A 13,990-nucleotide genomic window follows, 5' to 3' on the forward strand; every position below is an offset into this window, starting at 1 on the left:
CTGGGCAAAGGGAACGGCTTCCATGGCCGCCACCATCTGACCCAGGACTTCCATGCAGAAACAAATGGAAACTGGAACAGGACGATGGAGGAGACATTGACAGAGTGCGGCGCTTGTCCAGCGGGAGGCCCAAGAAGATCAGAGATTGGGTGGGAATGAAGTTGGACTTGTCCTGATTGACCACCCAGCCGAAACGGGACAAGGTCTGAAGAGTGAGAAGGTGAATCTCTTAATTCTGGTCCCTGCGGGTGGGGGCATCCCTTCAGGCAGAGGGAAGCTTAGGGTTGCCTGGGGCGAGCAAGGAAGGGACGCAGGCAGAGAGAAACCGAGATAGAGAGAGAGGCAGGGAGTGGGCGGATTTAAATGCCGTGATTAGGCCGCAGCCTCAATTAATGACCCCTGGCGCTTCGGTCGCCTCACATGGAGGGCGGCCAAAGTGAAGTAAACTGACAGACGTGCCCATGCAGTGCAGCCGAGAGGGAAAAGCAACTCCTGGCGTTCCGGTCGCCTCAAAACGTGGAGGCGGCCGAAGTGAAAGTAAACTGCCGGCGGTGCGCGTAGAGCACAGCCACCAGGAAATGGAACTGCGGGGCTCTGAAAAATGCCCCAGGTGAAATAAGCTGGCCCCAGAGACTGACCATGACTGCAGGATGGCCGAGCAGGAACGGTCCCTAGAGATGAATAAAAGAGTGGGCCCAAAACAGGGGTACTCCAGAGGTTGAAAACCCTGAATAGAAGATGGACCCCATGAAAAAGAGGGGGGTGGGGAAATAAAATACTCACCCTGTCCTGGGAAAATTTACCTATTGAAGTCTTCAGCCAGCTATTAAACACCTGCATCATGCTGGGCTGAGACAGCGAGACGAGCAGGGTTAGGTAGGGGGACCTGGACCCAAGGTACAACCCCAGGTGCTGGCCGGTGGCGAGAAGGGGTTGACAGTCCATAACTCTATGTCTGTGCCTCTTCTTCGCATATGGGGGAACAGGTAGCGCCATGCTCCTGAACCCCCACCTAAAAACAGAGAAATAAAAGGGAGAAAAAAAATCTACATACACGGCCCTAAATTAAAAAATAAGACCAGGTCTGGAGAACTCCAGACCTGTGTCTGCCTCCTACGGACACTAAGATAAACTGATTAGCTCAAAGTCTGTAGGCGGGGTATATCCTGCCAGGAGACTTTCTTTTTGTTGCCTAGTGTCAGCCTCCTAGTGGCAGAAGCATATACCCACAGTCTCTGTGTCCTCTAATGGAGCCGACCAAGAAAGATCTGTATATATTGTAGACACAAACTTGTCTCTAGTATTTACATTGTCCCAATCGGTAAAGAGGTTACTGCACTAGTTAATGGTGTAAGGGTACTTGCTACAAAACTAATCCATTAAGTGGTTAATGGTCCTACAAAAATAAAATAAAAAACATCATCCCAAACTCATGACTAGTGTTCCTTTTTTTTTTTTTTTTACTAATTTAACATTTTTTAAAATAAATATGTTCCCAGAATAATTTGAGTATTTTGTGTTAGATTAAACAATATTTTCAATAAAAAATATTTATGTTACCTTTATTTTTTGCTGCTGGAGATGGAGGTTGTTCTGAAAACACATCTGATGGAGGGGGTTCAGAATTGTCAAAATCTTTATCCATAACCTCTATAAGATTTGTTATATCAGAGTCATCTGAACTATGCCTAATATTACCGCCACTGCTTCCATAGTACTCTGGGTGAGAAGTGTTAGAGGCCCCTGTTCGGGGCATCTCTGGTGGTTGCTCTGGCTGTGTCTGAGGCACTATTGGTGATTGTGTTGGCACAAGCTGCTCCTGTAAGCCTGGTCCTTGCGGAGGGGCAAGATTTGGTTTTGTTCCACGTGTACGCCTTGTTAAAGTTGAACTATGAGCAGCACTGCTAGAGTCTGTGGGCAGGGAGGAAGCTTTGCTAGATGGCTGTGTTGTAGACACTGGTGCTGATATTCTGTTGGATACACCAGAGTTTTTCGCTCTAACTGGTTCCACATCAGATGTATTCCTGTTGAGGCTAGATGTTGGGTTGCTCTGCTTGTGATTACTGGTGGTTCTAGAGTTCCCACTATACAACCCCCTGTTAGAGCTGTTTGAGTCACTTCCAGCAGAATTAAAGCTAAAACACAAATAAACGTAAGACGTTTAGTCACTAAGTTCATGCTTAGCACTTTAAACACTATACACCATGATATATTTTATTTTATTTAGTGCCTTGGATATTCTCACACCAATGAAAGTCAGAATGGTTAAAGTTTATCGAAATTTTAGAAGAATTTCCCCTATCTTAAAAATGTGACATACAACAACCAGAATTTATAAATAAAAAAAATTGTGCCACACAACAATGATTTAAGTAATCACCAAAACAGAGAAATGAATAATAGATGGCACTCACCACTGCTTGAAGTAATGTGTTTTATTCTAGCATCTCCATCAATGACCAGAGGGGAGCTTTCTTCAGTGAGCATGTACCCTAGGATGTTTCATTTTGTAAGGCAAGAATAAAAATGTAAAATTTTTGCAGACTTTGCTTACACCCAGAGTCTCAGTAATGTAAAAGATATATATATCAGTTTTGTAAAAGTAGGCAAAAAATATGATTTTTCAATGTTAATTACTTTTATTGGGAAAACTAGAAATCACTAACTTAAAATAATATTAAAACTAGAAAGTGGGCTCAACTTATCATCGGCCGAGGCGGAACATCGCAGCGGCCGGTGAAAGGCTGGAGGCTCTCCGACGTTCCCGTCCCCAGGAAGCAGGTCCGGATCGACAGGGGAAGGTGAGTTAAAGTTTATTTTTTTTATCTTTTGCAGCCCGAGCATAGGGATAATACAGCATACAGTATAGAGTGTCAGCGCCGGCGGTCCGCAACAAACAGGAGGATGAGGAGGGCAGCCCTTGCGGGTGACGTCAGTAGTACCCCGATGGGGACAGCGCAGTGCTGGGCTGATAATTTAATGGGGGTGCAGAACAGCGCTTGCGGGTCACATATGATTAGTTGTCCGATGTGGGGACAGCGCAGTGCTGGGTTGATAATTCATTCATTCCCGAGGGGGAGGGGCCCAACCGGTATTTGGGTATGGGAAAAATTCATATCGCGCAGCTCAAAAATTTCGGTATGAACCGGTATACCGCCCAGCACTGTGTGTGCAACCCCTAAATATTATCCAATCTTCTTGAAATTTGGCATATATATTTTTTACATCACTGAGACTCGGGGGGTAAGCAAAGTCATATGAAAATCACATCTTTGGAAAAATGAAAAACCCTAATGTTCCCCTGTTCATTGATGGTGCTAGTGGAATAAAATGCATTACTTCAAGCAGTGGTGAGTGCCATCTATTATTCATTTCTCCATTTTGGTGAATATTTGGAACACTGAAGCTAAAAGATTGAGCAACACACTTATGCAATTCCACCTAAGTGACTGTATAAAGTGAAACACTGCAAGAGTCTCTATAGACTAAAGAGGGTGAAAGCGGCAGTGCCAGCCAGCATCTTGACTGAAATCTACTATATAGATGAAAAAAGCCCTTGCTGCAGAACATCATGTAAACACATCACATGCGCATTTTGTACAAATTTTGTACAGAGCATTATACATTATCATAAAGTTTACAGTTATGGGCATTACATAAGAATAAACTACACTCTAGAGACTTAAAAATCTAGCAGATAGATGTGATTAACAGTAAAGACGTTTGTTGGTCATAAAAGAATACATTTCCTTCCTTTGGGTGTTCAGCGTATTACCGGTCATCCTACATACAAAGAAAGAGTAAAACAGCCTAAAACCCAAGGATGTGAGAAGAACTTACTTGCTTTCTGTGGAAATGCCAACTATCCTTCTGAGATCAAAGGGTCGGCCCAACTGAAAAGGAGGATTTGATGCCTCAAAAGAGAGCCGCCTTCTGAATGGCTCCCATATTCCTTGAGCTTCTAAGTAGGCTGTTCCAATAACCAAAAGGAACAGCAAACTAGGTGGAAGGAAAAGAGAAGTAAAACGTTATTTCATTTAGAATGCAGACAAAAAAATGTTCTAAGCAAACATAAAAAAGGTTTAACAGGTCCACACTTTTCATCATGCACTGCTGCTAAAATCTGCTATACATGCAATAGGGAGAGTTGAAAAAACATCCTGTTTTGCACCTGGGTGCAGCATGTGGCAGGATACATTTCTAAGTTGAGTATGGATGAAGAGGAGATTATCAGCCCTTTGATATGTTTGGAGCAAGAAAACAGTGTAAAAAAACAACACTTCCAAGAATTTAAATCTTGGCTCTGTAATAAAGTCTTTTTAAAATGTTAGTACACCAAAATTTAAATACAACGCATTTTAGGAATGATTGTGCCCTTAATCACAGCTGTTTGTCAAATTTAGTATAGGAGCCAATTTACATCCAATTCAAATGGTCGCTCATAAGTGTCCAGTGTGCTTTAGGATTAAACTCTGGGTTGGGAAAGATCATACATAAAAACGGTTATCAAGCTTGTTATAATAACGACAGCCTGGTGAAATAATACAATAGGCCTCATAACAGCAGTCGACTCCAGGCATGCTTCCCAATTTATGTGTAATATTCACCAACTCATGTACGCGGAAAAGCATTCATAGGACACTCTAGACTAGCGATTCCCAACCGTGGTTTCCCGGAACTCCGGGGTCCCTTCAGGTCCTGCCCGGGGTACCGCGAAGCTCTGGCAATTTTATTTTTTTTTTTTTTAAATCTCCCGCCCCTGCCTGCACGCCTGTGAATCACGACGGGCCGGGGGGGGGGGGGTCTTAATAACGCGGGGTCAAGCCGTGACCCCGAGTCATAGCGGGTCGGTCCCAGTGGCTAATGAAAGCCGGGACCCTGGGCTAATAGCATGCGCTATTAACCCCTTAAGGGCTCAGGGTTTTCCAGTTTTTGCACTTTCGTTTTTTCCTCCTTACCTTTTAAAAATCATAACCCTTTCAATTTTCCACCTAAAAATCCATATTATGGCTTATTTTTTGCGTCGCCAATTCTACTTTGCAGTGACATTAGTCATTTTACCCCAAAATGCACGTCGAAACGGAAAAAAAAAATCATTGTGCGACAAAATCGAAGAAAAAAAACGCCATTTTGTAACTTTTGGGGGCTTCCGTTTCTACGCAGTGCGTATTTCGGTAAAAATGACACCTTATTATTCTGTAGGTCCATACGGTTAAAATGATACCCTACTTATATAGGTTTGATTTTGTCGTACTTCTGGAAAAAATCATAACTACATGCAGGAAAATTTATACCTTTAAAAATGTCATCTTCTGACCCCTATAACTTTTTTATTTTTTCACGTACAGGGCGGTATGAGGACTCATTTTTTGCGCCGTGATCTGAAGTTTTTATCGGTATGATTTTTGTTTTGATCGGACTTTTTGATCACTTTTTATTCATTTTTTAATGGTATAAAAAGTGACCAAAAATGCGCTTTTTTTGACTTTGGAATTTTTTTGCGCGTACGCCATTGACCGTGCAGTTTAATTAATGATATATTTTTATAGTTCGGACATTTACGCACGCGGCGATACCACATATATTTATTAATTTTTTTGGGAAAAGGGGGATGATTCAAACTTATTAGGGAAGGGGTTAAATGACCTTTATTAACACTTTTTTAAACTTTTTTTTTGCAGTGTTATAGGTCCTTTAGGGACCTATAACACTGCACACACTGATCTCTTGCACAGATCACTGGCGTGTATTAACACGCCTGTGATCCGTGTTATCGGCGCTTGACTGCTCCTGCCTGGATCTCAGGCACAGAGCAGTCATTCGCCGATCGGACACAGAGGAGGCAGGTAAGGGCCCTCCCGGTGTCCTGTAAGCTGTTCGGGACGCCGCGATTTCACCGCGGCGGTCCCGAACAGCGCGACTGAGCAGCCGGGTCACTTTCACTTTAGAAGCGGCGGTCAGCTTTGACTGCCGCTTCTAAAGGGTTAATACCGCACATCGCCACGATCGGCGATGTGTGGTATTAGCCGTGGGTCCCGGCCGTTGATGAGTGCCGGGCCCGACGCGATATGATGCGGGATCGCGGCGCGATCCCGCTTCATATCGCGGGAGCCGGCGCAGGACGTAAATATACGTCCTGCGTCTTTAAGGGGTTAAACCTTTTAGACATGGCGATCAAAGTTGATAATCTCATCTAAAGTAGAAAAAATTGCATCCCGGCAGCTTAGTCGGACTGAGCTGGACCATCGGGGTGAAATCGCGATGTCCCGATCAGCTAGGACAAGAGCGGAGGGTCCATTACCTGCCTCCGGCATGTCCGATCGGTGATTTAGATCTCCATGCCTGAGATCTAGGCAGGAGAAGTGAAGCACCGATAACACTTATCAGCACATAGTTCTATGTCGATTATCAGTGTTAGGGATCAATGTAATGCATAATATAGCCACTAGAGGGGGCTATAACCTAGAAAAAAAAAGTTGCTAATGATGAATTAACCCCTTCCCTAATAAATGTAAGAATCCCCCCCCCCTTTTCCCATTTTCAAAAAAAGCTGTGTAAATAAAAAATAAACATATGTGGTATCGCGCGTGCGGCAATGTCCCAACTATAAAAATATATATTTAATTAAACCGCACGGTCAATGGAGTAGACGCAAAAAAATTCCAAAGTCAAAAACACGGTATTTTTGATCACTTTTTCTAGCATCAAAAAATGAATAAAAGGCGATAAAAAAAAGTCCAATCAAAACAAAAATGGTACTGATAAAAACGTCAGCTCTCTGCGCAAAAAATAAGCCCTCATACCGGCCCGTACATGGAAAATATAGGGGTCAGAAGATGACAATTTTAAATGTATAAATTTTTCTGCATGTAGTTATGATTTTTTCCAGAAGTAATACAAAATCAAACCTATATAAGTAGGATTTTTTAATCGTATGGATCTACAGAATAAAGAGAAGGTATAAATTTTACCAAAAAATGAACTGCGTAGAAATGGAAGCCCCCAAATGTTACAAAAAGAAATTTTTTTCTTAAAATTTGGCCCACAATTTTTTTTTCCCGTTTCGGCGTGGATTTTTTGGAAAAAATGACTAATGACACTGCAAAGTAGAACTGGTGGTGCAAAAAAATAAGCCATAATATGGAATTTTAGGTGCACAAAAGCGTTATGATTTTTAGAAGGTGATCCAAAAAAAAAAATAATTTCCGGGGGTTCCCCGAGTCGAAAAAGGTTGGGAACCACTGTTCTAGACACTTATGGCCAGGTATATATTGGCTTCTCTATTAAATTAGCCAAACAGCCATGATTAAAGGTGCTACCACACCTAAACATATCAGTGTCTAAACTTTGTAGTACTGTACTGACATATTAAGACTCAGCCTACATATATTTCTCAGTTTCCTCTGAGCCTTCTCTTTTCCACAGTTCATTAGCTGCTGTCATTATCACAATGTTCCTTTAACACTACTAAAAAGTATTTTACTTTAAACTACACCCTGAGAATAATGTGTGCCAATACGCCAATCCACCTCCTTCCACAAACAACTGTTACCCTGAAAAAAAAGGATCAGATAAGACTTTTCATTAATACAGAATGGGTGAAGTGAAGATGAATGAAATTCCACAGATACCTCATAATTCCTGAGATTACGACATACAATGCCAACTCCCAGTTGGGCCGGGGAAGTGCTTCTGCACATGATGCCAGCATGTGGTATGGAAGCGATGCATTTAGTATAAAAACAAATTCAGAACCTCCTGCTGTAACAATCTTTAGTTCACGAATTACTCGTGAGGATGTGAAGTCTGGTGTAAACCTGCAGGTCACAGAAAGAACACACAAGCGTATAGTAAACCATCAGGGAACGTCAGAATATATCCACAGGAATAGCAAAGGCAGATACTGTTGACCATGGCTTAATATATACAATTCAATAAGCAGCAATGTAGCTTCTGTGCTAGTCTCTGTGATCAAGTGATAACATTTGCAAGTCTAGTCCAGCACTGAAGTGTATGGTGGGAGTTGTAGTTTTGCAAAAGCCGGAGCAGTGTTGATGGCTGTGCGGTTTTGGAGGTAAAACTGGCATTTATCTGCAAAATCATGCAACGTTACCAACCTAGCTGACAGCCACACTCACACACATCTGAACACTCCACATGACCTTATCTTTACTAAGTATACAAGTGGGAGAAACGGGGTTCCATTTAATCAAGAGACAGGAGTATGTGTCAAGCATAGAGGTCTATCTGGGACAGACAGTGGCTACTACCACATTATGGACGTGACTACCTGGGCTCAGGTGTTCATTGAACAGGAGTTGCGGGAGGCGGGAATAGAATGTTTATCCCTGGCATCTAACTCCTGGACTTCTTTGCAGTACAATTGTCTGCCTGCCCAGAAGAGCTCAACACGCTCAAGATATAGCTCTCTGTTAGGTTTACAAGCCGCTCGAAGAGCATCCCACAAATATGAAGAGGCTGCTAGTGTGAGAATAAAGACTGTGCACTGCAGCCTAGAACAAAAGAGCACTAAATCATAAAGGAGAAATACAAGTGATGTGTATATCCTGTACAGTAAATCACTGCAGGACAGTTTTTGTAACTATTTTCCACAATTTTAAAGCTGGGACAAAGAACACAACATTCTCCAAGCCAAGCATGCTTTTTCCTCTTGCATGGCAGTGATTCAGAGGTAACCAGAAGACACAGTATTAGGGTGCTCAAATATGCTCAGGATACTGTATGTGTGAATAGACCCTTAAGGGATATTTATATCTACCCACAATACTATCTTACAGAGGTGTAACTTGTAGCTTCAGGGCCCTAATGCATAAACTATTCAGAGCCCCATGTCTAATGCGTGCCATTTAAAAAAAAAAACTAGTGTTTTCTTATGGGGCAGAGGTGCCTTTGGACCCCCATTAGGCACCAGGGCTCCAGTGTGACTGGTACCTCTGCAACCCCTATAGTTATGCCCAAGCTATCTTGTAACTACATATATGAATTATTACTACAAACAACATGTATGGTGAATTACAGACTCAGATTACACTACAGGAGCTTGGTTTATCTGCTCAGCTCATTTTAGACAAATTTAAGTATTTTACTTACAATATGACAATTTCTTTAGAGGAATTAGGACCAAGTGCAAACTCCTGACAATTCAATATCTTGAATCCATATCCTTCGCAGGAATATCCACTAATTTCCATGCTTTTAACTGTGACTTGAAGCTGCCCTGTGTTCTCAACCTTGAATGTTCTCTTAAGGGTGAAGTTTGGTTCTCTGGGCTTTATTTCTGAATGACATTAAATAAAAGATAAAGCACAAAAGAAGTATAAAAACAAAGCTGTCACATTTACAGAAAGACATAGTAAAGAGTACTATACATCACACAGTTATGCTACTAGTGACCAATATAGTACAAGGCATGTGTAATGTAATGGCTCAACCAATAGAATTAAATTGTTTCTCCAGCACATGGCCAATCAAATTGGAGTCTGAGGAATTTCTTTAATTTGTTCCTGAACTGTTTATGTGGTGCAGTAGTGCCCATTATTCTGCTAAAAGGGGCCACTGCCATTAGGGAAAACCATTGCCATAAAAGGGTGTACCTGGTCTAATAATGGGTAGATGGGTCCTGGCTTTCATGTGGATATAACTTCATGTGGAATACTGTCCAGATCACCACCATGCCACCTCCGCCTTCTTCTCCATAGTGCATCCTGATGTTGTTGCAGTACATTGTGTATTCTAACCCAGCTGGCAAGCTGTACGACAGTAGCTATTCTGTTGGATCAGACCAGACAGGGCAGCCTTGGCTAATGCATTAATGAGCTTTGGCACCTATGATCCTGTTGCAGATTCACTGGTTTTTCATATATAAGACCCATATTTGTCTAGCCATCACAGTTTGTCCGTCTGGCTTCCAACATATCAACTTTAAGAACTGACTGTTCACTTCCTGCATAATATTCCCCATTTAGAGCCAAATGCCACTGTAGATGTGTGTGTATATATGTAAAATGAAACTTTCTTATCTACAACAGATCTTTGATGTCTTTATAATTTTATATATATTGGCCCTCTTTTGACTACTTTTTATTAGACCTGCAGAGATTTTACTATCCTTGCAAGAGCCACATTTTATTTTTATTAAATTACAATATACCCCTCCGATATGGTTTTGTTTTTGGCCAAACATTTCTAAATGTGACAAGACTTGCTGAGTAAGTGTGGCATGATGTGAGAAGAAACAGACGCCTGCATGGCAAGCATGGCAAGGTGTTAGGAGAGGAAGAAGCATAACTTACTGTCGGAGCATTCCTTCAGGGTGGCTTCTGTAATTTTAAACCTCAAGGAGCTCCCTGGGCCAGGGGATTTTCCACCAATCTTTATGTTCTCATTTGCTCCTTGCCCTTTTACCGTTATTACGTCAATGACTGTTAAATTATTTCTGCAGAAGGATACAGAAAGCAAAAAGTCAGAATAAACCTATGAAACCATTATTAGGCAAGGTAGAAGTGGAAGACAACCAAGAAAAGCACCCTGGTATTGTAGAAGGAGAACTGAAACCAGACCACTTTTACAATGCACTAGGAAATATTATATGAAGCACAGTCGCTTCTTCTTCCGAAAACTACTCACTTGTGGAGGGGGGGGGGGTGTTCTGCTTTTCTGGGTAATTTGCCAAGCAGAAAGTGGGTTATTCATGATTTAATAATTTTAGGAACTCAAGAGCATTAAAATAAATAATAATTCATATATATATATATAGAGTGAACACAGATTCCACGGAAATCTGTCCCTGTCCCCACCAGGCTTACACTCACTTATCAGTATGTTTTGAGGCGTCAGGGTTTTCAGGAGACTGCTGCGGTCAGGCACCATGCCTGCGGGCCCCGCAAATCCCACACCAGCCTCAATATAACTTGAAATGAGACAGTGACTGACTGTCTCACACTCACAGTGCCCCTCCCAGTACTGTCTCCTCCCCCTGCCACTGCCAAGTACATCTACAGACCCTAGGGTGCAATGCTCTGCAGTCTGCACATACCCCCACCTGTATAGGAATGTACATACACACAGACTGCTAGACATATGGGGGGCAATGCACATACCCCCCCATGTGTATAGCAGTGTGTGTGTGTGTATGTACATTCTTATACAGGTGGGGGTATGTGCAGAGCATTGCACTTGAGTCCGTGCTACAGACTAGGGTGCAATGCTCTGCACATACCCCCACCTGTATAGGAATGTGCATACACACATACACTGCTATACATGGGGAGTATGTGCAGAGCATTGCACCCTAGTGTCTGTACATTCCTATGTTAGAGGGAGGGATTGGACAAACATTTTAGAGGGAGTGGAGCAAACACCCTATGGGAGCGGGTGGGATTTGTCCAAAAAAAAAGGAAAAAAAAGTGGACTTGCTAGTAATAGAAGGCTTTAGCTTTTTAAATAGAAGTAATATATTTACATAAATTTTTGTCAGCAGTTGATTTGAAAATAATGTTTTTCTCAGGAGCACCCCTTTAATTTTTAGCCTAAACATTTAAAAATTAAAATAAATCTCACTTCACAATCTGCAGGCACACAGAAAACCTATTTAAACAAAGGAAAGCAGTCTGCTGAAAATGCCCAGTCAGTGTTGCTCTCACAGTATATAAAACAGCAATAGCTCTAAAGAAGCATTCTGGGATATAATTTTTTGCTTATATAATGCAGCCTGGGCTATTATTAGAGAATAATGTTATTGTCTTTGCCTTGTGCTTACCTCTTTATGCTAATGTGGCCTGCATAAAAGTCTCTATTATAGTTTTCAAATTCACAATGATGTGGGTTCTGTAATATATTTCCCATGAATCCTCTGGCTGAGGGTCAGGTATTTGATCACTTAAGCTGGCCATCAATTAAGCTGCCACTGCTCACAAGTGGGTTGGGGTCAATTTATATTTTTGAGATCTTTTAGATGCGTTTTTTAGAGAAATATTGCCATAAGACAAAAATGAGGTGTTCTATGAAGATTTGAAGTCTTAAGGCTGTGTTCATGTTTATGTTGGGAAAACCACATTAAAAAAAACATTGCTGCAAGAAAAACAAGGTGTGAACACAGGCTCAGGAGAGATGTATAACTACTATATATCTTAATCTCAGAGGGGCAGCTTGGAGAGGAGAGATCTGAGAGCTAGCAGGAGGGATCTAGTAGGAGATTATGTCATCTTGTAGTTCAGGAAGTTGGCTTAACCAGGACTGACATCCTGTGACACTAAGCACAGAAATTTGTTTTTGTGGAGTTAGACTGGTAATCACATGACCAAGTTAGAGTAATGAAACGCACAGATGCAGCTGCGCTGGATGAAACAAATGTGCTGTATGACTAGTAATAATGCTACAATTGCTGCAGCTTAGTAGACTGATATCAGTTCTGTAATGTTGGCAGTGAAACTGTATGGTCCCCTTGTAATTGGACCATGTTTTGTATGAAGATCTATTAAAATAGATCCACAACCAGCTTCTTCCCTAGAAAACACAAAGCTATGCATCTTGTCTATCACAATTACCAAGACAAAAAGGGGGACCCACTAGTAATTAGCAGCGAGTTACACTACCATTCATCTGAATTGGTCAGCAGACAGTTCTCAATAGTGTCAGATTTCCGGGCTGTCCGCTGACCCATTCAAATGAATGGTAGCGGAACTCACAGTGGGAAACCTGCTCCTAGTTACTGGTGTGTGAACACACCCTAATAGCTTATTTTTTTTACATTTTATACTGTGACAAATTAAAATAGAAAAAAAAGACAGTCATGAAAAAGCTCATGAAATGATAAAAGAAATGTGGCTGCTAATTTTGACATTAACATGCATTTCTTTTTTACTGATGCAAATGCTACTTTCTACTCCAATATAACATAACTAAGTAGTCGTAAATGGGTTTTCTGCAATAGAAAACTCCTCATTCCATATATCCAACTGCATGTAATAGAGATCCTATCTTGTCAGTCCATTACACAGGCAGCTTAAAGGGGTACTCCACTGGAAAACATTTTTTTTTAAATCAACTGGTGCCAGAAAGTTAAACAGGTTTTTAAATAACTTCTATTAAAAGAAATCTTAAAGGATAGGGGATAAGTTGCAGATCGCGGGGGGGTCCGACTGCTGGGGCCCCCTGCGATCTCCTGTACGAAGCCCCGACAGCCCGCGGGAAGGGGGCGTGTCGACCTCCGCACGAGGCGGCGGCCGACACGCCCCCTCAATACAACTCTATGGCAGAGCCGAAGCGCTGCCTTCGGCAATCTCCGGCTCTGCCATAGAGATGTATTGAGGGGGCGTGTCGGCCGCCGCTTCATGCGGGGGTCGACACCCGCTATCTGGGCAGAGAGCCGGGGCCCCGTACAGAGAGATCGCAGGGGGCCCCAGCGGTTGGACCCCCCGCGATCTCAAACTTATCCCCTATCCTTAGGATAGGGGATAAGTTTTTCACCACTGGACTACCCCTTTAATCCTTCCAGTACTTTTCAGATGCTGTATGATCCACAGGAAGTTCTTTTCTTTTTTCATTTCTTTTCAGTCTGACCACAGTGCTCGCTGTCCAGAGCAGGATAGGGTTTCTATGGGGATTTGCTCCTACTCTGGACACTTCCTAAAATGGACAGAGTTGTCAGCAGAGAACACTGTGGTGAAGCAGAAAGGAAACTCAAAAAAGAAAATAACTTCCTGTGGATCATACAGCAGCTGATAAGTACTGGAAGGGTTAAGATTTTTTTTTTAGCTTTCTGGCACCAGTTGATTAAAAAAAAAAAAAAAAAAAATGTTTTCCAGTGGAGTACCCCTTTAATGATTTTAACTGAATATGACGTTCAAATCGGTAACATAACATGATAAAAGCCAACTGTGGCAGACAAATAGGACTATGTTTAGCAAGCAATGGAAACAAGCAGTCGTCAATAAGAAAAGAGCAAGGAAACTAACACGATGGGGGAAAT

The 13,990-nt window shown here is 42.0% G+C and overlaps 1 protein-coding gene across 4 annotated transcripts in view; it reads right to left on the bottom strand.

The window, feature by feature from the left end:
• Window positions 1-13,990, bottom strand: part of TMEM131 (transmembrane protein 131) — a 209,753-nt gene that overhangs the window by 20,927 nt on the left and 174,836 nt on the right. For all 4 annotated transcript variants that reach the window (XM_056555909.1, XM_056555908.1, XM_056555910.1 and 1 more), the window contains 5 exons: window positions 10,314-10,456; window positions 9,112-9,298; window positions 7,632-7,817; window positions 3,841-3,999; window positions 1,561-2,135 (listed from right to left, as the gene is read on the bottom strand). In XM_056555909.1, the coding sequence (XP_056411884.1) occupies window positions 1,561-2,135; window positions 3,841-3,999; window positions 7,632-7,817; window positions 9,112-9,298; window positions 10,314-10,456 (1,250 nt within the window). The remainder of the gene's footprint in view (window positions 1-1,560; window positions 2,136-3,840; window positions 4,000-7,631; window positions 7,818-9,111; window positions 9,299-10,313; window positions 10,457-13,990) is intronic.

Source organism: Hyla sarda, chromosome 2, assembly GCF_029499605.1.
Source record: "Hyla sarda isolate aHylSar1 chromosome 2, aHylSar1.hap1, whole genome shotgun sequence".
Taxonomy (NCBI): domain Eukaryota; kingdom Metazoa; phylum Chordata; class Amphibia; order Anura; family Hylidae; genus Hyla; species Hyla sarda.